The sequence below is a fragment of the Phacochoerus africanus genome, chromosome 3 (assembly GCF_016906955.1).
Source record: "Phacochoerus africanus isolate WHEZ1 chromosome 3, ROS_Pafr_v1, whole genome shotgun sequence".
NCBI classification, from domain to species: Eukaryota; Metazoa; Chordata; class Mammalia; order Artiodactyla; family Suidae; genus Phacochoerus; species Phacochoerus africanus.
The window spans coordinates 147,362,537-147,386,616 of NC_062546.1; the positions used below are offsets into that span (position 1 = coordinate 147,362,537).

General features: G+C 52.5%; 3 protein-coding genes across 3 annotated transcripts in view; 2 read left to right on the top strand and 1 right to left on the bottom strand.

Moving 5' to 3' along the window:
• Positions 1–6,182, bottom strand: part of EVX2 (even-skipped homeobox 2) — a 6,457-nt gene extending 275 nt beyond the window's left edge. Inside the window, exons 1-3 of the mRNA XM_047770454.1 lie at positions 5,570–6,182; positions 4,394–4,671; positions 1–3,085 (exon numbers count right to left, since the gene is read on the bottom strand). The exon at positions 1–3,085 is cut by the window's left edge and continues 275 nt beyond it. Coding sequence (XP_047626410.1) covers positions 2,363–3,085; positions 4,394–4,671; positions 5,570–5,996 — 1,428 coding nt within the window. The 5' untranslated portion in view covers positions 5,997–6,182 and the 3' untranslated portion in view covers positions 1–2,362. The remainder of the gene's footprint in view (positions 3,086–4,393; positions 4,672–5,569) is intronic.
• An 8,609-nt stretch (positions 6,183–14,791) lies between these two features.
• Positions 14,792–17,997, top strand: HOXD13 (homeobox D13). Its single transcript, XM_047770456.1, has 2 exons — positions 14,792–15,736; positions 16,530–17,997. The coding sequence occupies exons 1-2, from the start codon at positions 14,962–14,964 to the stop codon at positions 16,778–16,780; spliced, it is 1,026 nt and encodes a 341-aa protein (XP_047626412.1). The 5' UTR covers positions 14,792–14,961; the 3' UTR covers positions 16,781–17,997.
• A 3,858-nt stretch (positions 17,998–21,855) lies between these two features.
• Positions 21,856–22,928, top strand: HOXD12 (homeobox D12). The gene is made up of 2 exons (XM_047770457.1): positions 21,856–22,436; positions 22,587–22,928. The coding sequence occupies exons 1-2, from the start codon at positions 21,863–21,865 to the stop codon at positions 22,823–22,825; spliced, it is 813 nt and encodes a 270-aa protein (XP_047626413.1). The 5' UTR covers positions 21,856–21,862; the 3' UTR covers positions 22,826–22,928.
• The last annotated feature ends 1,152 nt before the right edge of the window (positions 22,929–24,080 follow it).

The following is a 24,080-nucleotide window of genomic DNA, read 5'->3' on the forward strand; positions in this document are numbered from 1 at the left end:
CTTATATACATCTGATAGCTGATCATAAGAAAGGACTTTAACAATCTACAAGGTAAAGCTGATAAAAGGGTACCATATTTTGGTTTATTTTATTTAGCCTTAAATTATATATTAATATTTTAATGTAAACGCAGTAAGAGCTGGTATAATCCATTTTTAACATAAATAGTCTCATCTCCTTAAAGAAAAAAGAAAACAAAAGTTGAGCTTTAGATCATTGCTATTTCATTGGGAAGTTCTCTAATATTTTACGGGAATATCTTAATAGACCCCAGGGAATTATACCATTTCCCCTTGAAATATTTTCCATTCGATGAAAATAATAATTTCCCCCTGTAAAGTGAATTCTTTCAAGAGTTTCCTGAAAGCCTATTTTTAGGAAATAAATTTTTAAAATCCAGTGTCTTTAACACAAATATGTCAGAACACGAATTTGAAATAAATCACAGAAAAGAGTGCCAATGGATATATACGGATGTGTGTGTATCTCTCACATATGTATATGCTTAAGAGAATATATACACACATATATGTATATATACATATACATACACACACGGATATGTAGGTGGCACACCTACATTTAAATACACACACATACCCACTTCGCTGGATCTAAACATGCACTAGCAAGTTATTTTAGAGCTTCAACTCTTCAGAAAAATCTCATTATGTGAGGAGCGAAGTGGCTCTGCGGGGAGCATTATGGAAATATCTGGGCTTGATTTAATGAGGCTGTTCACATTGGTGGAATATCAACTTAACAGAGAAAAGTCTACCCAGGGCGTCCAAGTTACCAAAATGAAAATTGGCAATTGAGATGATAAGAACGTGGCTTTCTTCTGCGAAATCACTTCAGGTAACAGAGATAACATTAAATAACATACATTCTATGCACCAAGAACAATGTTTTATGTACCGAGTCTCTTATCCGTCTCTCCTAATGACTTCCCTTAGCGGGTTGTTAGTACTTGACAGCAGGTCTCCGTGCGGGGAACTTTTCTCCAATTCCACATTCAAAGGAGGTCCATCAGAGAGCATGATTGGCAATTTTCGTCATAATCTGCACATTATTAGCATCAAAATTGACGTGGCAGTTAACACTGGTGGGTTTTGATGTGCCTTTCTTCAAGTTCAAGGAAACCCCTCCAGCAGCCAGGGTTGGCAGAGCTGGTCTCAACACCCAGCGGTGGCTTTGCAGAGGCGGAGGCGCAATAGACATGCGTGAGAAATAAGCCAAGAACCATTTTACCCGAGGAAAGGAAAGCGAGGAGAGAAGAGGGTGAGGGGAAATAGAGTTCGAACTTAGAAAAGTGTCTAAGAAAATGCTTCAGGACAATATAAATCTAGAAATTCAAGTATTTCCCAGATATAGTGGAAACCCGGTAGTTGGAAAACTGAGCTGCAAACGCTTCTTCAAATACTATGGCGATCTGTCAGTCTTGCCCTCCCCATTCTTTTCGTTTCCCTTTCCTTTCCTGGCCTGACCATGGCAACCGCATTAGTCTTTACTTTTTGCATAAAACACGCAAGACGCCTCCATTCCAAACCGAAAATCAAAAGAGAGAACTGCGTTGGACCGAGAGAGAGGAAACGAGACCGCCGCCCCTTCCCACCCCGGCTTTGTGACTTCGTCTTTCCCGGGGACGGCGGCCACAGCCCCACCATCCTTGCCCCAGCACACAGTAAACAATTTCACAAACACACCCACAGCCGTCCCCGCTCTCCATCCGCCCTCCTGGCCTTCCTCTCAGACCTCCGTTCCTCCGCTCTTCTTCGACAGGGTCCCTAATAAGCTCAGGCTGAGAGAAAAATTCTACCTCCTCTCACCCTCGTTTAAGAAAAGAAGGGATGGAAGAAACAGAGCAGCAGCAGGAACATCGGAGGTGGCTTTCTCTCCCGCATAAAGCACTAGCGCACACCATTCCCTTCTCTCTTTGTTGCGGTTCTCGGTTGATTCCGGCCACGTGGTTCAGCCGAGGAACCAGGCCTGAGGGCTTAAGCCAGGGCCAGAGGACTGGTATCAGGAGGAAGGGATTGTCTTGGGGAGACCAAGAGCTCGGGACAGAGGCAGGAAGCGGGGTCTGGGCGGCGGGAAACAGAGGAGGGGAGGTGGCTGGGTAGCAAATATAAAAATAGAAATAATTTGAGGGGACGCCTGCCCGGCTTTCGCACCGGCTCTTTCCCCCCAACTGGGGCAGGTTCCCTTCGGCCTCCCGCGCTGGGGCGCCCCCTGGCGGCAGCTTCAGCAGAGGGCAGCGCGCTGAGGGCACGTGGGCGCACACTGGGCGCGGGGGTCGCTCAGGGGGCTCCCGGGCACACTCTGAGAGGCGGGAACGGCCCCCTGGCGGTGACGACGTAGTTATCTAGTGAGCGGCGCCTCGTCCCTCTGGTCCGGCGGGCTCACCGCGGTCTTGCTAAGCACAGCAGCTGAATAGGGCAGGAAGCCGCTCTCAGAGCGCGGCGCCGCTGCGCTGCAGCCGAAGTCCGAGCCTCCGGCGGCCCCCGCGCCGCCGCCGCCACCCCCGCCGCCCCCGCCGCCACCCCGGGACCCCAGAGCGGCGGCGGCGGCGGCCGCAGCTGCCGCCGCGGCGGATTGACTGCTGTGGCAACTGAGGCACGAGCAGGGCGCGGAGCCGCCGCTGGGGGGCGCCCCGGCTGCCGCGGCCGAGGAGGCCGCGGCCGCAGCCGCCGCCGCCGCCGCCGCGGCCGAGGCCGCGCTGTTAATCCCCGCGGCGGCCGCAGGCGTCTGGTAGAGGCCTGGGTGTCGGAAGCTGCACAGCAGCTCCGGCCGAGAGTAGGGGTGCGAGAGGGCGCGAAAGGTGTCCAGCGGGCGTATAGAAGTGGCGAAGGGCGATGAGGCCGCGGCGGCTGCGCCAGAGGCCGCAGCCGCCGCGGCCGCAGCCGTGACACCCACGTGCGGGTAGTAATGCAGCGGCACGTGCGAGTGGAAGGGGTAGGGCAGGCTTCCGGTGGCGGCCGCGTGCGTCATCATGTAGGTATAGAAGCTGGGGTCGGCCGGGTGCGGCCAGGACATGGCCAGGCGCTGCCGCTTATCCTTCATGCGTCGGTTCTGGAACCACACCTGCGGGAAGAGCCGCGCCGCGGCCCGAGTTAGGGAGCGTCCCAAGGCCCCAGCCCCCACCCCGGGCCTCCCCGCCCCTCCCGGACCTCCGAACGGCCTGGCCTCTGTAACCCTCCCCCACAACCGGGCCCAGCCCATAGTCCCCTCTGCTCTACCAGCTGGGACAGTGTCAGCGGCAGAGTGGTGGCCATGGGCACACCCTCCTCAGCGAAGAGTCTTCTTCCCTGTGTCCTCAGGCTTCTGCTCTCTTACTTTTGGCTGCATTTTTTCGTCCCAACCCAACCTTTCCCGCCACCCACCGGTGCCCAGCCTCGCTGAGCACCGTCTCTCAATCCCAGGATTTGAACGGGGATTCTAGGCCTCCTTTGAAGAAAGGCTCCCGCGGCAGCTTTTCTAAAAAGTCGCCGCGCGAGGTCTTGAGTCCTCTGAGCTGCAAGGAATTGTCTCGAGGGGCACGGGTCCAATTCTGATATTGAAGGGATGATTTTATTGGAATCGTTTGCATCAATTGAGTGGCGGGAGCAACATCCTCTTAAACCGGGAAGGGGATTTTTCTACCCCTCCCAACACAGTATCTAATGAAGACATCATTCGTCACAACTCTAAATTAAAGAAAGCCGGACCAAACCGAAGGGAGACTTCCACACTCCTCCCCTATCCCGTGGAGTTTCCTCTTTTCTTTTTCTAGAGTGCCGGATCCTCCGTGAAGTGTTCACTAAGGCGCCCAACCTCCCGGCTGTCCCTCCTGGACGTATAATAAAAATTAATCGCCTTAAGATATACAAATAAGGACAATTTCGTTGCCTTCCCCTCCGAGGGGTTGCTTTTTTCTTGTTGCCCAGGAGAATAAATGTTTAGAAAACTACTTTCTCAACCCAATCGATTTTTAAAATACAGCATCCTTTTCTCTCTGTTGTAACGATTTATGTGGAAAATAAATCTCCACGATCAAAAGCAAATGAAAAGTTTCGCCTCTGGTTCGTGCCAGAGGAACAAAGACTAGCCGGCTTCGCCGCGGATGGCAGAGAGGGGCCATGGACATGGGCTAGGGGCACCTGGGCAGGCGCTGAGCAGAGGCGAGCGTTTGCCGCATTGGCTTCGCCATTCCGGGGCCTTTCCAGGTCGGTCAGGCCGGGCAACCCTTCGGGTTTGGGAGCTGAGAAATAAATTTGCCAATTCCTTTGGTGACTCTCCCCGCGGGTTTTCAGGCCCTCAGTTAAATCTAGCCACCCAGAAAAAAGAAAAGAGAAACAAAAATCAACCCAACACCTGGGGGAGGCTAGAACAGGCGCGTGCTGGAATCAATACCTTGATAGTGGTTTCGGGCAGGTTGAGCGCAGCAGCCAGCTCGCACCGGCGGGGACGCGACACATAGTTCTCCCTGTAGAACTCCTTCTCCAGGCGCGCGATCTGTTCTCGGGTGAACGCCGTGCGGTAGCGCCGCACCTGATCCGCGCCGGAGCCGGAGCCTCCCAGAGCCGGGCCCCCGCCGCTGCCTCCGCTGCCACCGCCTCCATGCAGGCTGCCGAGGCCAGAGCCCGACGCAGACGTCGTGGTGCCCGCAGCTGAGCCACTCTCCGCGTACCCTGACAAACAAATGCCGCCGACAGAGCATGAGTCACTGTGGGACCGAGATCCCGGCACAGGGGCTGCACGCGGATGGGGGACGCCGTGAGAGGAAGGCGAGGCGCTGCCTAAATTGATGGGGTCTGTCATGCTTACAAATTGCTGCCGTTAATGGAATCGATAAGGTTTGGGGAGCCCTTCATAACCAAATAATAGGAACTCAATTAGGGAGGGTTGTTTTGTTTTAATAATCGGAAATTTTCAACTCAGGAGGAAAATTGGCCGAGGGAAAATGCCTACATCTAGAAGCAGTTTGGGAAGCTCTGGGTTTGCCCTGATCTGAGGACTGCAGGACAGCTTTCTGCACGGCCTCTAACCTTTCTTTGACAGTATTTCGGGTTTGGTTTAAAATATTTTAAGATTTGAAAGACAACAGGAGCTCAAACCAGAACTATTTGGTGGTGGCTCTACTTTTCAACTCTTTCTCCCGCTGACCCAAGAGGGTCTCCCAGAGGCGCCCAGAGAGGCTCCCTTAGACTTACATAGAATGCCCCCTCCACTCGGCCTTGGGATTCAGAGGCAGGGAAGTTCAGACCAGCTGCCCGGGGCACCTTTCCCTCAGAGCATGTCAGTAGATGGCTAGGGATCTGTCGACTCGCACGGGTTTTTAGACCCGCGCGCAGAAAACATTTTCTCCGACTCAGGAGCGAGGGCAGGCCCCAGGCCTGCTCCTCTCTGGGAAGCTCAAGGAGCAGAGCCAGAGGGCACGATCCCGGCCTGCGTCCGGTCCCCGCTCGAGCCAGCTCTCTGCAGCTCGCTGCAGAAGATCGGAGAGGGGCGAAGGCACCAAGAAGGGCCCGGAAAAGCAGCGGAGGAACAGGGAGGATGGGACTGGAGAGGCGCGGGCGGCGAGATTACCTTTGCCATTGTTTTCCTTGAGCGGCGCGGCGCCGAGGCCGCCGGGGGAGCGCAGCGCGGAGCAGCCCACCTCCACGTCGCTGCTCATGTCCGCCTCAGCGGCAGCCTCTGAATAATGGCCCGGCTTTTTGCGGCCCTCCGCGGCGGACGCAATTTCGGAGGAGACGGTGCTTTCGCTGCCCGGGTGCTGCAGGTTGAACAAAGTGTCTATTTCGAATTTGCCCTTGGCAGGGAGGTCTCCCAGAGCGCTGTGCAGGGGGGCGGACGGCAGGCGAGGGCTGAGGCGAGCCGGGTGCTGCGAATTTTCCAGGGCCTCGAGTACAGCATTGCCAGCTGAGTCGGACAAATTGGAGAACCTCTTGCCGGCCGTGGGGCTGTGCAGCCCTCTCTCCATCAGAATCATCTCTTTTCTTATTCTTTCCATCATCTCAGCTTTCTAAAAAATGTCACAGTGGCCCGGCTGTCCCGTCCTAATGATGGGCTGCGCCTAGGGCTAATTCTCATTCAGCCCCAGCGAGCGCCTCTAAATATTATTATCTCTTTTGGAGGGAGGCGGAAAAATTGTGGGATGCCAGAGCGAGGGAATGACTGGTCAAAATGACCCATACATCCTTCCGAGCCCGAGATGTCATTCATCAAAAAGTAGCGCTCGCTCGTCATTAAGGTACGAATGACGCCGTTCGAATAATCATTTATTGTAACAGGTTTATAAGCAAATAAATACACGCTGCTGTCAGTGGGTAATGAAGGCGGCTTCGGAGCAGACAAATAGATCCAGGTAGGAGACGAGAAGAGACAAGAAGTGAGGAGGAAGGCTCCGGTCCTTTGCCCGCTCAGAGCCGGTTCTGCTCGCCCGGGGGTTTGGCCTCGGGGGTGAAATTGACAGTCTGATTAATAGAGCGCGCCGCGGCACATTTCCCCCTTCATTTAGGGGCATCATTACGCTCTCAGTTTGCTGGGTTGCCCCTTAGGTCCTAATCATGCAGCACCTTCCTCATTTTTCCTCGGACACAGATACGTGTTAAATAATAGATAATGCTTTGATTTTCCAGAGAAGATCGTCGAGAAGGGTTGTTGTTTTTTTTAACATTTACAAGCGGGAGGAGGGTAAAGGGGGGGGACAGGGGGAGGGTGTAGGAAGAGTTGCGTAAGGAGAAGACCTTGCGCTCCTGTATGGATTACTTATCTTTCGAATTTCAGAACCAAATATGTATTTTATTTAACAAATAGGACGCCGAGTTCTCTCTCTCTCCCCCACTTCTTTGCCTCAGCCTGCCTGCTTTCTCCTCCCATCGAGAAAGAGAGAGAGAGAGAGAGAGAAAGAATGAGAATATGAATGTCATAGAGTTTTGAAAGCACGTTAATGCTACGTGGCTGGGGAGGTGCGTTGGGCCCGCGCCTCCAAACGGAAATCATTAGATCCTCTCTGATTCTTTAACACCATTTGCAGAGTGTGTTCTGAACTTGAAGTCCCGGGTTTTTTACTTTTATAATCCTGCTGATGGATAGGCTTCTCGCCTACGCATTTTCCCTGGGGGAAATGAACTCGGCTGGACGATTTCACAACAGAATTCAACAGCTAACTTTAAACACAGTCGCAATTTACAGCGCCATATGGGTCGCCCCAAATCCACTTTTTACGGTGCCAGCCTTTCCCCTCCCTCCTCAAATCGAATTATTTGTGGAAAAGTTGCCGGATTTTGAAGGCAAAGGGGGGAAAGAAGAGACTTAGTTTCCTTCCTCTATTTTCCCCTGCCCTCTCTTCCCCACTCTGCTCGTCTTCCAACTCTCCTTCCTCCCCTCCCCAACCCCAGCACCTTACCTGTGGCCCCGGGTATTCCCCGCTCGGAGTTCGGCCGCGAAATATCGCGGACCAGCCGTGCTGCTGCTGCTCCTCCCGGCCTGAGCTTGGCGGCTGAGCCTCTTGGCGATAACTTTGATGGTCATAATGACGCTGGTGGCAACCATTTTAACGAAGATCAATCTTCGCTCAAGGCCGTTGCACGTCTCCTTCCTCGCTTGCGCCCCACCGTGCCCAGACCCCAATGCGCTGTGCGAGTGTACCCGCCAGCAGCCCAAGGGGAGAGATCCGTGGCCTCTGAGAGGGACAAGAGAGGACAGAGATGGGACACGGAGGTCGGCCTGTGAGCTTCCGAAGCAGCCGAGAGACCCTGGCAATCTGGGCGCTGGGCTTGGGTCCTGCATCCCCGCCCCAGCGCCAACCCAGACCCCAACCCAGGCCCCCCCTTTCCTCCCTGCCGACACACCCAGCACATCGGGGTGTGTTAGGGGCAAACTCCAGATCTATTTGCCCATCTCTCTGTTGGCTCTTTCCTTTTAACCTTAGACCCATTGGGGGCCCGTCAGGAATGTAAGGGGAGGCGAGGTGTGAAGTATATGTATATACATTTATACACATAGTCAATGCCAAAAGTTTCTCTCGTGTTCCCCTTGGCGCCAACTTATTTCAACAACGCGAGGTTTGCTTAGAAAGTCAATTCCACCTCTTTAAGGTAATAAACGGAATTCTCCCCCAAGGTGAGAAATGGAAAGCTGGATAGGCACCCAGTGGCTGGAGAGGTGAGAGGTGTAACTGCGAAGTGGGCGTCGGGGGGAGCTCGTAGGAGAACATGACCTGTGTTCACCTCCGCCCCTGCCCCAGAGGCCGCCCGACTCTGCGTACTATCTGAGCCCTTCTCACGCCTGCTGTCCGGCGATTAACGTGGTCAGAGCTCAGCCTCGAGGGTGCCTCCACCTCTCCTTCCCCGCTCCACAGTCCGGATGCCCAGTTCCACCATCCTTGGCAGGCTGCGCCGGGCGTAGGGGAGTTGCTGTCCCAGGAACTTAAGATGGGTACCCCCTAGTCCCGCTTCGCTTTGGGACACTTTGGTCCAGGTTCTGGTCTTGGGGGGTGGGGGCGCCAAGGCCCTGGGGGGGGGGGGGGTGAAATGGGCGGAGGCGCGACTTAAACGGAAGTCGCTGATGCCTTTATTGCTGTCGTTTGGCGCCCCCGTCTGTTTTCCTCGCGGTTTCGGCGGCTGTGAGCTGCTTTCAATGGCAGAAGCCGCCGCTGGGGGCTGGGTTACAGACTGCAGTCCTTTCCTACTTCACCCCGCGGGTGGGTCTCCAACTTCCTCCCTTCCTCTGGGATCCCTCGCTTCTAGACCCAAAGCCTGTGCCAAACCGGACTTCAGTCGGTTGAAAAGGGAAGAACACCAATTCTTGATGATACCTTCATTCATTAGTGGTTTTGAAAACTATTCTGCACCTTTTAAATAACATTAATATTGCATACTCTAGCATGTTTATTATGAAAAGTGCGTTTGAGACCATTTCAGGGAAACTACTCATACTAAAACACACCTATAATTTTTCACTAAATTGCGTTTAGCAGACAATGTTTTGGGGGAGACCAAGAACATTCCATCACAATATTTAATGTCACTTAATTTTAGATTCCACACCTATCAGTAGTAGTAATGTTGGCCAACTTATATAGAGCTTTTACTCTGAAGTTACAAGTGCTTTTTTACATATATCGTCGTCTCTAAAACTCACAGCAAATCTAGGGATCAATTGTATTATTATTCTTTTTTCAGAGAAGAGAAAAATTCCACACAGAAATTAGAGGACTTGCTTGTGATTTAAGTTATCTCTGATAATATCTAAGCTGTGTTGAATTTAAAAGCTTTGGGTAAGAGGTCCCGATTGTGGCTCAGCAGAAATGAATCTGACTAGTATCCATGAGGATGCAGGTTTGATCCCTGGCCTCACTCAGTGGGTTAAGGATTCGGCATTGCCATGAACTTCGGTGTAAGTCGAGAATGTGGCTTAGATGTGGCGTAGTTGTGGCAGTGGCATAGGCCAGTAGCCACAGCTCTAATTCGACCCCTAGCCTGGGAACCTCCATGTGCTGCGGGCGCACCCCCCGCCCCCCCAAAAAAAGCTTTGGACAACATTTTTGGTTGATTCTTTCATTTTACATATTTCTTTTTAAATCCAGGCCTATCTCGGAAATAGTTCTCTGACACAGTTCTGTTGCTGTTTATTAATGAAATGCCCAAAACTTGCACCTCTCCTAGATGTCCAGGCTGAAACTGGGGACTGTCAGAAGTTCCTGGTTTCAGATGCAGCCTCTGAGCTACCAAGACCTCCTGCTCACTACCAAGACACAAGATTCACTCAAGAAAAAAGACAAGAATCCAACCCATGCCCGCGTGGTTTGGCAGGAATTTTTAAGATGCGTTGGGAGTGAGGGTGAGGGAAGGGCTTTCCTCCAAAGAGGCCTGAGTTTTGTGTTGTTAGGCCTCCAGACTAAATATTTGCTTCTGGAGCAGTGGCGGGTCCTCCGAGGTGAAGTGGTAAACACTTTTGGCCTTCGGGTGAAGGTAATAAAATTGTGTTCAGGCTGCCCGAGAGGAGGTGCGCCGGTAAAGCCAGAGTTGCCCGGAGCCGGGCAATCGCCGGACCTGGTTCCTGCCTCCGGTGAGGAAGGCTCCGGGCCAACAGGGCGCGAAACCCGCAGGCCGGCATCGGACGCAAGATCGCTGAAGGACTGGGACCGCCGAGTGCGGTGGGACGGCGGAACGGCTAGAGCCTGGCCTGCGAACCCGGTACTTTTTTCTTTAGGCTAAGTGCAGTCCCCACGGCTCGGAAGTTTCGGTTTATAAGGGAAGACGCCGGTCTGGAGACTCCAGGGCGGATTCTGTACTGGCAACTTTTTGCTGCCTTTCCTGAGCAAGCCGGCCTCGCGCGATCTCCCCCGGGTCTCTCTGTCTGCTTCTATTTCTCCTCCGCTCTCCTACAATCCCGCGCCCAGCAGGACCGACTTGAGTGGGCGATCGGGTGGAGGGGATGGGTTACTGTCTCCCTGGACTCTGAGGCTACCCTGACTCGCTGCCTGCCTGAAGCTCCTGCACCCTCGGAAACGACAGGAAAACTTGCAGGGACATCTAGCGCCGGGCCAGGGGAACTGCGCGCCGCCCAGCAGGGAAGCTAAGCCTGACCCTCTGGCTCCTCCGCCTCCTTCCCTTCGCCCCCTCCGTCCCACCCCCGCCCCTCCGCGGTTAAGCATTTCCCTAACCTTCATCCCTTGGTTTTGCCAGTGACCACAAGTGAATTTCCCTTAGAGACAGCGGGGATCTGCGGAATGGGCGGGGCGGGGAGGGTGACAGAGAGAGAGAGACAGAGACAGAGACAGAAAGACAGAGAGATACCTATTTTTCTTTCATTTCGAAGGGCTGAAAGAGCGAGCACTTACGGACTTCACAATGGTATTGCTAAAGAAGTATTCCCAGGATAAACCTACACCTTGAGCTGTCTGTAGGACAAAAGACGGAAAGATAGTTTACGGTCCCCTCCTTTGTTTTGCGAAAAAAGCAGCAAGTTACCTGGGTCCTCTTGCTCTGCACCCACCCTCCGGCGCCCCCTTCACAGCGAGATTAGTGCTTCTTTGAGAGGGAAGACTCTTGCTGTGTTTAATTTCTGCCAGGGCTGGCGGAGTTCTATCCATCAAAAACAAGGGTCCACTGCCCTGCAGGAGGTAAAGCTGGTCTCGCCAAATAACGCTTCGGTTTTGAGACTTTTTTGTTGTTGTTGCAAACAATTTACATTTAATAAAGCTTAATTGTGTTGTTAAATTCAAATGGAATACATCTCAAACACAGTAAGTGCCCAAACTCAGGCAGTTGTTGTTGTTGTTTAGTCCTTTTGATATTTCTAGCCCGAGTAAAACTGAATATTGCCTGCAGAGGGAAAATTAGCTCCAAAGTTGGCAGGGCACAGACTTGGTTAAGAGCTCTGTCCAGCCAATTCCGCTGGATTTAAGACCAAAGTCTTAAAGCCACACTGAAGTTTTGGCTTCTTATGAGTTAATTACAATGGCATCCTGCACTTTCTGGTGTGGCCATCAAGGAAAACATTTTCAAAGGCATCCCATTCTATTAGGACCCAGCTACTGTTGTCCAGATCCTAATGGCCACTGATTCGGTGGTTAATTGAGCTCACTGCTGTCTTGGCAAACAGAGGAAATTATGTTCTTCAGTAAATCTAAATCACAGCCTGCATCTACCCATTCCCCAACCCAGGACAGAGACATGATTTGAAAAATCACCTACGAGGAGGAAAAGGGAGGATGTGACTTCCACAACATCATCAATTCCCAAAAGAGGTTCTTGGGTTGGCAAAGGAAGGAGCAGAACAAGGGATGGGAGAGGAGGGTAGAGCTGCCTTGTCTCTTTCTGGTAGAGTGGGACTTTGGACAATAAAGGGCCATCTTGAGTTTTTCACCAAAATCAGAGAAGATAAGCAAAATTAGTTTCAATGAATAACACATCAGTGTTTTGAGACATTTTTGATTGCACACATTTTTGTTTAACAAAGACTATTTCTGTTGTTAAAGCCCCAACATAATACACCCACAGACATGCATATGCTGGGTTCAGTCTGTGCTCCTGGCCAATTAAAGAAAATTATTCCCATTAAGTTTAAACCTAAAATCACTTTGGATATAGGGTATAGAAGCTAACACTACCTACCACCCTGCTTGTAAATTATGTGTCTTCTTAGTTCATAAACAGAGCAACCCTGGCTTTCCCTGGTACTAAACCACAGGTCTAGCAGCAGCTGTCCTGGGGTTCTGGGTTTAGGGGGCCCTCATAGGGTCCAGTCTGAGGCTCTTTCCTAAGGGGAAGATCCTCCCCCAGGACCAAGACCAGAAGGCTGCCCTGGAAGAATAGCCACAGAATAGCAAGAGGTTATATGCTCGTTATTGTTCAAAACCTTCCTGAATACCCTCTAGGTCTCTAACTATCCACTAGGATGGGCAGAGAAATCCCAAATCCTGACAGGGTTCCATAGGGAAATTGGAGGCAGGACCACCCATCATTGAGAAGTATCTCGATCAGAGTATTAATTCAGACTTTCCTCCCAGTACTGCACAATTTAATTTGTTTCATGGAAAATTAAGCCAAAAGTGAAGGGCTGTCTGAAATCAGTAAAACTTGACAAGTTCTTCCTTGCTATCTTAATTTCACTTTCTTCATTTGCAAGCATATAATCAGTCATTAAAATGTTATTTATCAGATAGAAAATGGAACAGACAGGGCACAAGATCACAGAGATATCTAGTTTTAAGAGACTGGAAGTTCATTGGTTCCAGTTATGTCTTAGAAATATTTCAACAAAATTGTTTTTTGAGGTCACAGAAAAAAAAAATTAAGCATCTCCATGTTTTCCCTCTCTGAGAAAAAGAAAGGGAGATAAAGAAAAAATAAAAGCATTTCAGGACAACATCTCATTAGTTTGGTTCCAAAATTGTTGGCTAAAAAGGATGCAGCCAAACTCTTCCAAAATGTCAGTAACTCTGTCACCTGGCTCTTGATGACATTTAAAAAATGTGAATTCTGCTTCTCTAACTTCTGCCTTCTCTCAAGTAGTTAAAATTGTTCTCACCAGCAAACTTCTATTCTCTACAATTTTCTGCAGAATCTTAGGCCCCTCCTGTCTTGAATTTGATCATGAACATGTCTAGGACTTCAAAAAGGTCAAACAAATTCTTCTGCTTTTCCTTTCCAGTGCCCTTCTCATAACTTTCCCCTTTATGTGAGCCTTTTATGGTTACTGTGTTTTGCATGTCAACACTCCCAACACTAGCAGCCCACCCTGTGATGCCGGGCCTGGCCCAAGAGATCCTCCCTGGCTTTTGCTTGCCCCATCCAAGTTCTGCCTTGGGTCCAGGAACAGCAGGGCTAGGTGATAAGCTGGCCTCACCAATCACAGGCCCAAAGGACCAATTTTTTTTGGAGATAGGCTGGCCTGGGGAGTTGATGCTACAGAAAGAAATGGGCTCACTTTGAGGGCTCTCTCACCCCTCCTGTACCCTCGGCTCATCGAATCTAATGTTTCTCCAAAGTGGAGCCTTAAATTTGCTGGAGGACTCACATTGGCGCCCTGTTCATGGCTTGGATGGAGAATGATGGATTGGGATCCCATGGCTGAGGAATGGAAGGAAGGGAAGAAGAGGACTCAGGGCTGTAATCCCTGCACCCTGACCCAATTGCTTGAAGCCCATCCTAACCCCTCAAAGCCAGACCCAGTTGTTCTGGGCTGCTCTCATTAGGAGCCCCAAATTTGCTTGGAAAAAAACACTCTCTTAATTTGCCCTTCTCAGTTCTCTGCAGTAGGCAGCTTGGAAAAGAAAGTGAAACAAAGGTCCCTGGGAAAGTGAAGTTTTCAATTAATTGGTGTGAGTAACTGGCAGGGGTGGGTGGTGGCTGCAAAATGCAAGAGGCAGTTCTTCTGCAAGTAAGGCGCAGAAGTTTCCTGGAGGGCGGCGAAGTGGCTTTCTCCCAGTGCTCTCCACAGGGTCTTTCTGCGGACCCGGGGAGGCCGCGCCAGGGCTGGGGAGCCCAAGTCGGGAGGCGACTCCTGGCTGGGCTGAGTGCAAAGGCGAATATCGTGGTCCAGGCATCCGGACTTTTCTCGCTCGGGTAGATAAATCCTCGGGTTCGCCGCGCCGAAGACGGGTCTTTTCGTCTGCTTGATTTACTTGTAAGTCTCTGCCCCCGGGCGGCATTTTTTCCGTGGGCATTTTCCGGGTGGACGATGTGTCCGTATAGAAGTCTGCTCCAATTGGTCTTATTTCGAGGATCGCCCAGGATCACGTTAAACGCCTTTGCCCCGTAGCATTGCGCAAGGTAGGAAAAATTAGCTCTCTTGGGTTTGGGGTCTGGGTCAGCTAATCCGAAGGATTAAGCAACAGGATCAAAAACCGGTCTGTTTTCATATCATTCTGATCATCTCTGTCCTCTCCTTCATTTAGTTGTGCAGCTCAGAGAGCAGAGGAGAGGTGGCAAAACAGCCATGGCCGAGACAAGGCGCAGGCCTCGGCTCCCGCTTCAGTCGCAGACAGGGCCTAGGATGGGCGGTCGCGCAATCAGCTTGTGGGGGTGGCTGCGGCGCAAACGCCTGGGTCCGAGGGAGGGCGGGAAGGGGCTGTGGGCTGCGCAGGGACTGGGGAGGGGTAGGGGCCGGGGTGGGTGGGTCCACGGGGCCGGGGCCCCGAGCCAGGCTCTCCCGCGCCCCCATCCCCACGTGGCCCCGCGCAGCCAATGGTACGGCCCTGAGCAGGAGCCCTCGGGGAGGGGGGCGGCCCCCCGACCGGCCCAGGCCCCCTCCCAACCTGAACTTCGTTTTTATAAACGTCCTGCGATGAGCTAACCTGTTGGAGGGCGGGCGGGCGGGAGGCGGGAGGCTCGCAGAGGGAGAGAGGGCGAGAGGAAGAGGGCGGGAGCGAGAGAACGAGAGAGAAAGGAGAGGAGGGAGGAGGCGCGCCGCGCCATGGTGTCCTGCACGGGGCCTGGGCCGGGGCCGGGGCCGGGCTGGGCCGGGCCATGAGCCGCGCCGGGAGCTGGGACATGGACGGGCTGCGGGCGGACGGCGGGGCCGCCGGGGCGGCCCCGGCCTCCTCCTCCACCTCCTCCTCTGTGGCAGCAGCGGCGCCGGGCCAGTGTCGCGGCTTCCTCTCGGCGCCAGTGTTCGCCGGGACGCACTCCGGGCGTGCGGCTGCGGCGGCGGCAGCGGCGGCGGCGGCGGCGGCGGCGGCCTCGGGCTTCGCGTACCCGGGGACCTCTGAGCGCGCGGGCTCCGCCTCGTCGTCGTCATCCTCTGCTGTGGTCGCGGCGCGCCCGGAGGCTCCCTCCGCCAAAGAGTGCCCGGCGCCCGGCGCGGCCGCCGCAGCGCCCCCGGGTGCCCCGGCCCTAGGCTACGGCTACCACTTTGGCAACGGCTACTATAGCTGCCGCATGTCGCACGGCGTGGGCTTACAGCAGAATGCTCTCAAGTCGTCCCCGCACGCCTCGCTGGGAGGCTTCCCGGTGGAGAAGTACATGGACGTGTCCGGCCTGGCAAGCAGCAGTGTACCGGCCAACGAAGTGCCCGCGCGAGCCAAGGAGGTGTCCTTCTACCAGGGCTACACGAGCCCCTACCAGCATGTGCCTGGCTATATCGACATGGTGTCTACCTTCGGCTCCGGGGAGCCTCGGCATGAGGCGTACATCTCCATGGAGGGCTACCAGTCCTGGACGCTGGCCAACGGGTGGAACAGCCAGGTGTACTGCGCCAAGGACCAGCCACAGGGCTCCCACTTTTGGAAATCATCCTTTCCAGGTAGGGACATTGGAAAAAAGGGAGGACAAGAGAGAGAGAGAGATGCAGGGAGGGAAGAAGAAGAAGGGAGAAAGAAGGAAAAGAAAGAACTGGGAGTCTACATCCCTACTTAGGAGCTGGGTGCCTGTCCTCCTCCTGGACTAGGGATAACTCAGTGGAACTGTCTGTCCAGTTTGTAAATAAATTTTAAAAATCTATAAAATAATCCTTTGATTTAAACTGCCTCTCTGAACCCTTTTCTTCCTGTGTATGGGCATAGGCCTATTTTTCTCCTCAGGATGAGGGTCTTTGCTGCCCTTTTCCTCAGGCCTTGGTCCCTCCTCCCCAGAAAAGTGTCTCAGAGTTGGGCCCCACTTTTCAAGGACATGAATGCCCCAGAGTGACCACTAAAGCTTCCAAGAGCTGACCAACCCCAAACATAGGAACACAAGAAATCAAAGTTTGAACAAACAGCCTGGATTTTCTTTTTTAAGTGTATGTTTGTACGTTTGCAACCAGCATTTGCAGAAACTGTCCTTATAAGCATCTTCAACAACCACACCATAAAACCACAGGCTTGTTAAGATGCCAGTTTGAGAAACGCTGATGATCCGTCAAATTGGCTTTCACTTTGAAGTGCAAATGATCTTTTTTTAATAACATGTAAATAATATGTCTGCGTAAATAATAATAAAGTGTAAACAACCTGGCTTTCTTCATTCCCTGTACCCCCTCCAAATATACACACCCAGTCCCCAGCTGGGTACTCCAGATATCCTCATCTAATTTTACCTGTGCTGTTTTCCTATATCAGGGGATGTGGCTCTAAATCAGCCAGACATGTGTGTCTACCGTCGGGGGAGGAAGAAGAGGGTGCCCTACACCAAACTGCAGCTCAAAGAACTGGAGAACGAGTATGCCATTAACAAGTTCATTAACAAGGACAAGCGGCGGCGGATCTCGGCTGCCACGAACCTATCCGAGAGACAAGTGACCATTTGGTTTCAGAACCGAAGAGTGAAAGACAAGAAAATTGTCTCCAAGCTCAAAGACACTGTCTCCTGATGTGGGCCAGATTGGCCACAGAGAGTTTAAATGCTTTCAGTTGTCTCCAAAAGACCTTTGGAAAGACTTGAATATGTATTTAATTCCCCCATCCCCCTGCCAGTGATGGCAAATTTTGTGAATTGTTTTTCTTTCTTCCCCTTATCTGGCTCTAAAACTTTTTGCTGCCCAACCTGACTTTGTAGTTCTGTTTTGTACTTGTTTATTATTGATTTTGCTCTTGTCTAAGTTTGTTTTTTATGGCTTTTTAATGTTCTGTTTCTCCCTCCAGGCCAGTATAAAGGACTTGAAGTATTTTTGAATACCCCCCCCAAATGAATTTCAGAAGTGCCATTCTGATTTTAGGGTTTTATTTTTTTAAATCACTTTTTATGCCTGTTTCCAGCACTGATTATCTTCATAATCCGTTAGGGCAGAATGATTTGCAGTCATTCACATCCTGTGATTAGGTAATTGAAATTTTAGCTCTCAGCAGTCGCATTGAGGCAAATGGAAACAGCTCTGGGCAAGCAGTTTTCTAGGGTCACTGAGAAAGTCTAAAAACAGAAGGCTGGAGGTTCTGTGATGGCTTTAAAAACAGCTACCTTATTATATAGGGTTCGTATCAATACTAGAGTGAAGACAATATTTCCAACTTTAGGTCTTTCACTTACTGTTGTATTGTTTACTACACCTTGTAGATTTGTGCTTTTATAATCTTTAATTTGGAAACAATGTGTCCTCATGTGATGCCTTCATTTCTCCAGCTCTAGATGCAGATATTTAAATGGCTGCAGTTGGGAAAGTGACCCATGAATGGTATACATGCCTCCCCACTCCCTGACCTCTGGTTTGTGGTGTTAGAAATGAGGCCATCTCCTCAGTCCCCTGAAAGAGACTGAGTCAATGTGGCCATGGGTGGGAATTTTTATCCAGAACCCAGTGAAGAACTTGACTGTCTGAACAAATGTATTGGGCTCTCCTGGAGCTTTAAAACATCTAACAAGTGTGAAAAAATATGGAGTTCTGAAGTCCAGGAGGGGAAAAAAAAAAAGGTGTTTCTGAAAGTGATGATAAATAACTACTTTTAAAGTGCTGCATATTTATACAACTGAGAGATTATTTTTGTAGATGCAATGTGTGTGAGCTGAGATACATGGACAGTGCTTCAGGCATTTAAAAAACACTTTTTACTCCTAGGGATAGTCAAATAAACAGCACTCACTTATTTCTTCTGAGTCTTTATACATTTGTGGGTTTTTTCCCCCCAAGCTCATGTTGCCTCTAGAAATTTCTTATTTATTATAAAATCTTGTTATCCTGAACACTACAGTGCTCTCTACAGATGAAGGAAACTCAGTATCAGTTCTGGTCTCTGAAACCTCCAGGCTTTCTGCTTCCATCACCCCTTCCCCCTCCCTTTCCCCATGGCTTTAACATAAATAGTGATATCTTTAAATGAGGATATAATTTGTGGTGTCTAAAATTATATTTTTTAACCAGACCACCTCAAAAAAACTCCAATAAAATTCTACTTCTCTTTCAAAAAAAATTCAGTTCATGCGAATAGTTTCTTTTCTTTTCTTTTCTTTTTAACCAATATGTATGTCTGTGCTGGGTATTGGAAAATGTGCTCACTTGGAGGTTTTCTTCCTAGAAAGGCCATTATAAATATCTACTCTAGGAAGCTCTTGAAATTAGTCATATCCATATTTGGAAGCTGAAAAAGAAACATTTCAGGCTTATCTATAGAGACTTCTCCCGGCAGCCTGCACACAGCAGTTGCGGACTGAAACCATAATTATACACCCTAAACCTGTAGATGCAATTTTTAGGCACTACGAACTTTCTTTTGAGGGCTTTTTGCCACTCATAGAAATGGCCGCTGAGGAACCGGGTGCCTTGTCCTTGTCAGCGCCCGGGCACAGTGAATTCAACGGCGGCTACCTTTTGGGCATGTGAGTTAAACACAGATGTATTAAAACCTCACACAGTATCTAAACTCTTCTGGCGGGAGGATTCCCTTATGCATCTGCCAGAGAAAGCGCAAAACCCAAGGTTCGGAACTACTTTCGTTTTCCTCCACCTTGGCTTGATTTCGTTCATATCTTACCGACTGTGAGTAAGCGGCTTCGTTTTCATTGAGATAGGCACATAGCGAGACAGAAAACGAAAAGTGACCACGACTCGATCTCTCGAGATGAAATAACCCCTGAAAATGGGGCTAACCGTCCTGACCTTCCACTTGGGGAAGAGTTACTAACATTTTCTCTGTTTTTCTCAAAGATGTGTTTTCTTTTGCAATGGGCCTCTTTTCCCGTCTCCATCTTAATTTGCCTTCGTTCCCCCCCACACACACACACACACTTTTTTTTCTTTTTTTTGTAAATTCCAGACTCCAGGGCCGTACCCCATTTCCCAGGTCCATTTCTCAGGTTTCCTGTTGTGGATAGGGAGAATTGCCTCAAGGGTTTCCTTTCATCTGTAGTTTGCCGGTCGGTTTTCCCCGACTAAGAGAAACAGGAGGTTTGCTGAAGATTAAACTGCGCTCAAATGCTCTCCAGTGGAATTTGAATTGACGGCTAAATCAATAACAGATGAAGACTTTGTTATTTATATGCATTCCTTTTATATTCCGAATTGAGGAGGGAGGAGCGGAGCCAGTCGGTGGCCAAAGGGCTGATCGGAGGCCCGCGAGGCGAAGGGAGCTTCGAGGAGAAGGCCTTTGCTTCGAATGTAGACAGAAAGGCCGCGGGGAGAGTGCCTCCAAAACCTGGCCGGTTTCGAGCGCCGCCGGTGGAGAATCAAGGCCCTCGTCTCAACGCGGGATTCAAGAATCGAAGGAAGCTTTGGAGTCGGGACGCAAGGCCAAAGGGGCGGCCACGACGCTTCCCCGTGCCTGGGAGCCCGGCGGGTCCCTCTGGCTCCGCAGTCCGGGCCAGCCTTGCCGCCGCGATCTTCGGCTTTTCGAGACGCTCCGCCGAGCCTGGCAGCGGGCCGTGACCGCACGGGCTGGCGACCCCAGGCCGGCTGCGCCGCCCTTCACTGTTGATCTTGACCGTGCGGCGGCGCCTCCCGAGGCGTGGAGCTCGCTCGCCATCTCCTGGGCAGTTGGTGGCATTGGCAAAGCTCGCTGTTTAGCTCCAAGACCATATCCTCCTTTCCCATTCTCCAGCGCTCACGAGCAGAGCCTCCTGCCTCCTCCCCCTCGCCGCCCACACTCCCTGTCCCCACCTCCCTGATCGACGGTACTACTTTGTCTGCTGGACCTCGGATATTATAAACCCAGGAGATGAGGTGGGGCGGCTGGCATCATCTGAGCCAAGGAGAAATGGAGAGGCTGGTTGTTCTAGTCTTTTCTAGTTCTTAGTTCCTTTATATCTCTAGTTCCAGAGGGCAAACCGCAGCCTTGTGGCTGCCTAAGGGTCGGAAGAAGACGCCCGGACCTAGAAATACCAGGGAATGGCTGTATAGCACTGAGGTGGGAGGAGAGGAGATTTCAAGGACCCGTTGGAGCTGGAGCTTTCAGATTTAGGGAAGCTGTAGCTCTTCGAAAACAGGGCAAGTTTCCCAAAATGAGAGCCTGGGTTCCCTAAGTTCCTAGGAACCGAAGTTGCAGTTTGTGCCTACACCATGAAAGGTCAGGGAATGGAATACATCTCTGTTTCTGAGCTCCAAGGAAACTCAGAGTCCTAGAGGAGCCTGGACTTGCCCACCCCCCACTCCCTACCCCCGCCCTAGAGCAAGAGGAAGAGGCCGATTGCGTTCCCCAGAGCCGCCCAATTGGTCGCCATAACTCACACAATAAAGTCGCAGCGCGGTGGTCAGCCTGGCCCTCCGGCGGCGCCTGTGTGGTCTCAGTGCCTGAGCTGGCGGTCTAACCAATTCCAGCTTGGCTCGGGGACCGCGAGGCGTCTGTAGGTTAGGGCGGGCGCCATTCACGGGGTTCCTGGGGGTCTTGGGACCGAAGGCCGGAAAGGAGGACCCTTAGCCCTCCGGCCACACTAGACCGGAGGAACTGCGGCGAGGGCTGCCACACAGCTCCGGGCGAGGGAGCACTGCCCGCCGCCTCCCTGTTCGCCAGACCTCCGAACCCGCCAGCAGCCCGCGCGCCCCTGGAGGCGCTGAGCAAAGAAACGCTGCTAGCCCGCTGCCTCCGTGCCCCCCGCTGTTCCCGACCTGTGGCTCTGGCTCTTCCGTTCTTCCCAACCAGGTCTGGGACGCTCGTCCTTCACGCCATGGAGTGGATGAACACCTTGGAGTTCTGGTTTGCAGGCTGTAGTCGCTAAGGTGGACTCCCGGTGATTAAAGGATTGTAGCCTTTGGCCACCGCAGGCCAATCAATCTGCCTGGGTCAGCATTCTCCATGGACTTGGATGGTGACTTTCTTAGGGGCAGAGGGCTGGGTCATGGATAAGCACACCGGGAGTGGTGTGAAGCCTCCCTTTTGGGCGCCAAACTTGGGCAGACTTTGTGATGCATTCCTCCTTCATCAGCGAACTATGCCCGCAGCCTGGGACCCAGGGCTCGGGCAGTGCTGGGTCTTCACTGACAGATCACTCGTGCAGAGCCCAGTCCAGAAAGGTGAGGTGGAGAGGGAGAGGGTAGGAGTAGCTTTACTCAGACGGAGCTGGTGGTCCCACCAGACCAAGAGCTCTCTGGACGAGCTAAGGAATGTGCCTACTGGAAAAGGCCTCAATTGCAATTTAAAGCTGGTAGAAGCAAGCCTGGCCCAGGTAGCCAGCAGAAAACAGGAATGCAAAGCCAATCAGACCAAGAAGGGTCCCAAGGGACACTGAGGCAAGGGCACCCGATGGGGATGCCCCCAGCTCCTGAAAGCCTCCAGAAAACTCAAAGAGGCTTTATCTCCGCTCTAAATGCCTTAGCTCTGCCTGGCAGCCTCGTCCTTGGCCATCAAATATTTCGGGTGTTATCATAATACCCTGAAGGGGGGGAAAACGGGTCGGGGGATGTAGGCGGTGCTGAAATGACCGGCTTTGAAGAACCTGCAGGCAAAGTTTCGTCCAATCGTCAGAGCCTGTCCTCTTATTCCCAGTTGTAACTAAATACTGCTGCAAGCGCAGCCCAAGCCCTTTGTTGGAGATGTGTGAGCGCAGTCTCTACAGAGCGGGCTATGTGGGCTCGCTTCTGAATCTGCAGTCGCCAGACTCCTTCTACTTTTCCAACCTGCGGCCGAATGGCAGCCAATTGGCCGCGCTTCCCCCCATCTCATACCCGCGCGGCGCGCTGCCCTGGGCCACCACGCCCGCCTCCTGCGCCCCAGCGCAGACCGCCGGTGCCACGGCCTTCGGCAGCTTTCCCCAGCCCTACCTGGCTGGCTCTGGGCCTCTTGGCCTGCAGCCCCTCGGTGCCAAGGACGGATCCGAAGAACAGGCCAAGTTTTATACTCCCGACGCGGCTGCCGGGCCGGAGGAGCGTGGCCGTGTGCGGCCGCCCTTCATCCCTGAGTCAAGCTTGGCCCCCGCGGCCGCTGCTCTCAAAGCAGCCAAGTACGACTACGCGGGCGTGGGCCGTGTAGCGCCGGGCTCTTCGGCGCTGCTCGAGGGGACACCCTGCTCCGCTGGCTTCAAGGACGACGTCAAGGGCCCGCTCAACTTGAACATGACAGTGCAGGCGGCAGGCGTCGCCTCCTGCCTGCGACCTTCGCTGCCCGACGGTAAACGGTGGCCACGCTCCCCGAGCAACGCTCCCCGGGCCGGGGTGGGAGGTGGGGTGCAGGGGAGAGTGTGTAGAGGGAGGGAGCCGCCAGGGGCGGGCAGGCAACAAGGAGCGGGCTGGGCTGACCTGGGTTGGGGCTGTATTGCAGGCCTGCCGTGGGGGGCGGCCCCGGGGAGGGCTCGCAAGAAGCGGAAACCCTACACTAAGCAGCAGATTGCCGAATTGGAGAACGAATTCCTTCTCAACGAATTTATCAACCGGCAGAAGCGCAAGGAATTGTCCAACAGGCTGAACCTCAGCGACCAGCAAGTCAAAATCTGGTTCCAGAACCGGCGTATGAAGAAGAAGCGCGTGGTGCTGCGCGAGCAGGCGCTGTCGCTGTACTAGCCCCTGGTGTGGCTTCGGCGGGGCTGGGCCTGCCTTTTTTCACCGAAGCCTGGCTTGCAGGAAGAGAGGGGATAGGGCTTTTCTTCTGCTCCTTCTCTGCTGGTTCAGATACCCTCCTGCTCAAATGGCAGCCCCAGAAGCCAGCATCCTGCCAACTGGGGGGTCCACACTTTCCCCTTTCTGGAAGAAGCCTGTAGAAGCTGCAGCACAACCTTGGCCTTGAGGCTTCCAGAGTAAAGGTCTGGGGTCGCCTGTCCTAATTCTTGGCTGGGGCGTTATACCCAGGGCTCACTCTAGCACTTTGTGCTTGGATTTCTGCTTCCACCTCATTGGTCTCCCCTTCCCTTTCCAGTCGGCTCAGCATCTAGCAGTTACCTAACTAGAGCTCAGACTGGAAATGAATTTAGGAAGGCCTCCCGGGGCAGGGTTGAAAGGGACAAGGGCACAATTCTGTTTCTATGCAGCCAAAGCCCCTTGTGACAAAGCCAAAATCTCAACTCTGAAGGAAAGAAAGGGCACAATCCCTAGTCCTGTCTGTCCTGGCTGGTTTGGGAGGACAATAGCCAACCTAGACCTTCAGACTTCAGGAGAAACGGGGTAAGGGGCGTGGTGTCCAGACAAACTCCAGAGAAACCTCATAGTCTGGGCTGGGCTGGCCCCTCCAGCTGGGCAGAATAGACTGGACACTTCCTTCCCATGGATGGGATGAGGGAGGCTGGGGCTCCACAGCAAACTGCAATCTCCAGACTGGACTGGTAAAATTCCCCTACTCCTGCCACCTCCTCACACATGCCTAGGCCAGAGTCCTGTACTCTGTAACTGGGCCCTCAGAGCTGACCTCTGATGAGGAGAGCTGCTAGTAGGCTTTGAGGTTGGGTTGCACTAGGAGGAGGGGGAAATATTCATGGGAGGAGGGAGTGAGCCAGGAAAGTGGGGAGGGGGGATCCTACATTCAGATGGTAAAAATGGCTTTCTGGTCATCAAAGTGAGCAAAGGTGTCAACTTTTTCTTTCTTCCTCGAATGACGGTAAATGGCCACTACAGGGAGAGGTGAAGTCTTCCCAGCCAGCTAACAGTCAGGAGGGTTAGAAAGGAGCCCTTTCGGATCCTCAGCCCCTTCTCTGCTCTTGACCAAGTACAGAAGTAGAAGTTCCCCTCTCTACTCCCCACCAACTCCACCAGAGGCCCACAACTGTGCCCTTTCTGAGGCCATGTCTGACCTGCCCCAGCAGAGCTGGAGGTCCAGGGCCCTGCT

Bases quoted from the DNA above. Each gene is read 5' to 3' on its own strand.
- HOXD13 (XM_047770456.1), top strand. From the start codon at position 14,962: ATGAGCCGCGCCGGGAGCTGGGACATGGACGGGCTGCGGGCGGACGGC. The intron at 15,737-16,529 runs GTAGGGACATTG...TTCCTATATCAG, and splicing joins TTGGAAATCATCCTTTCCAG to GGGATGTGGCTCTAAATCAG.
- HOXD12 (XM_047770457.1), top strand. From the start codon at position 21,863: ATGTGTGAGCGCAGTCTCTACAGAGCGGGCTATGTGGGCTCGCTTCTG. The intron at 22,437-22,586 runs GTAAACGGTGGC...GCTGTATTGCAG, and splicing joins GCGACCTTCGCTGCCCGACG to GCCTGCCGTGGGGGGCGGCC.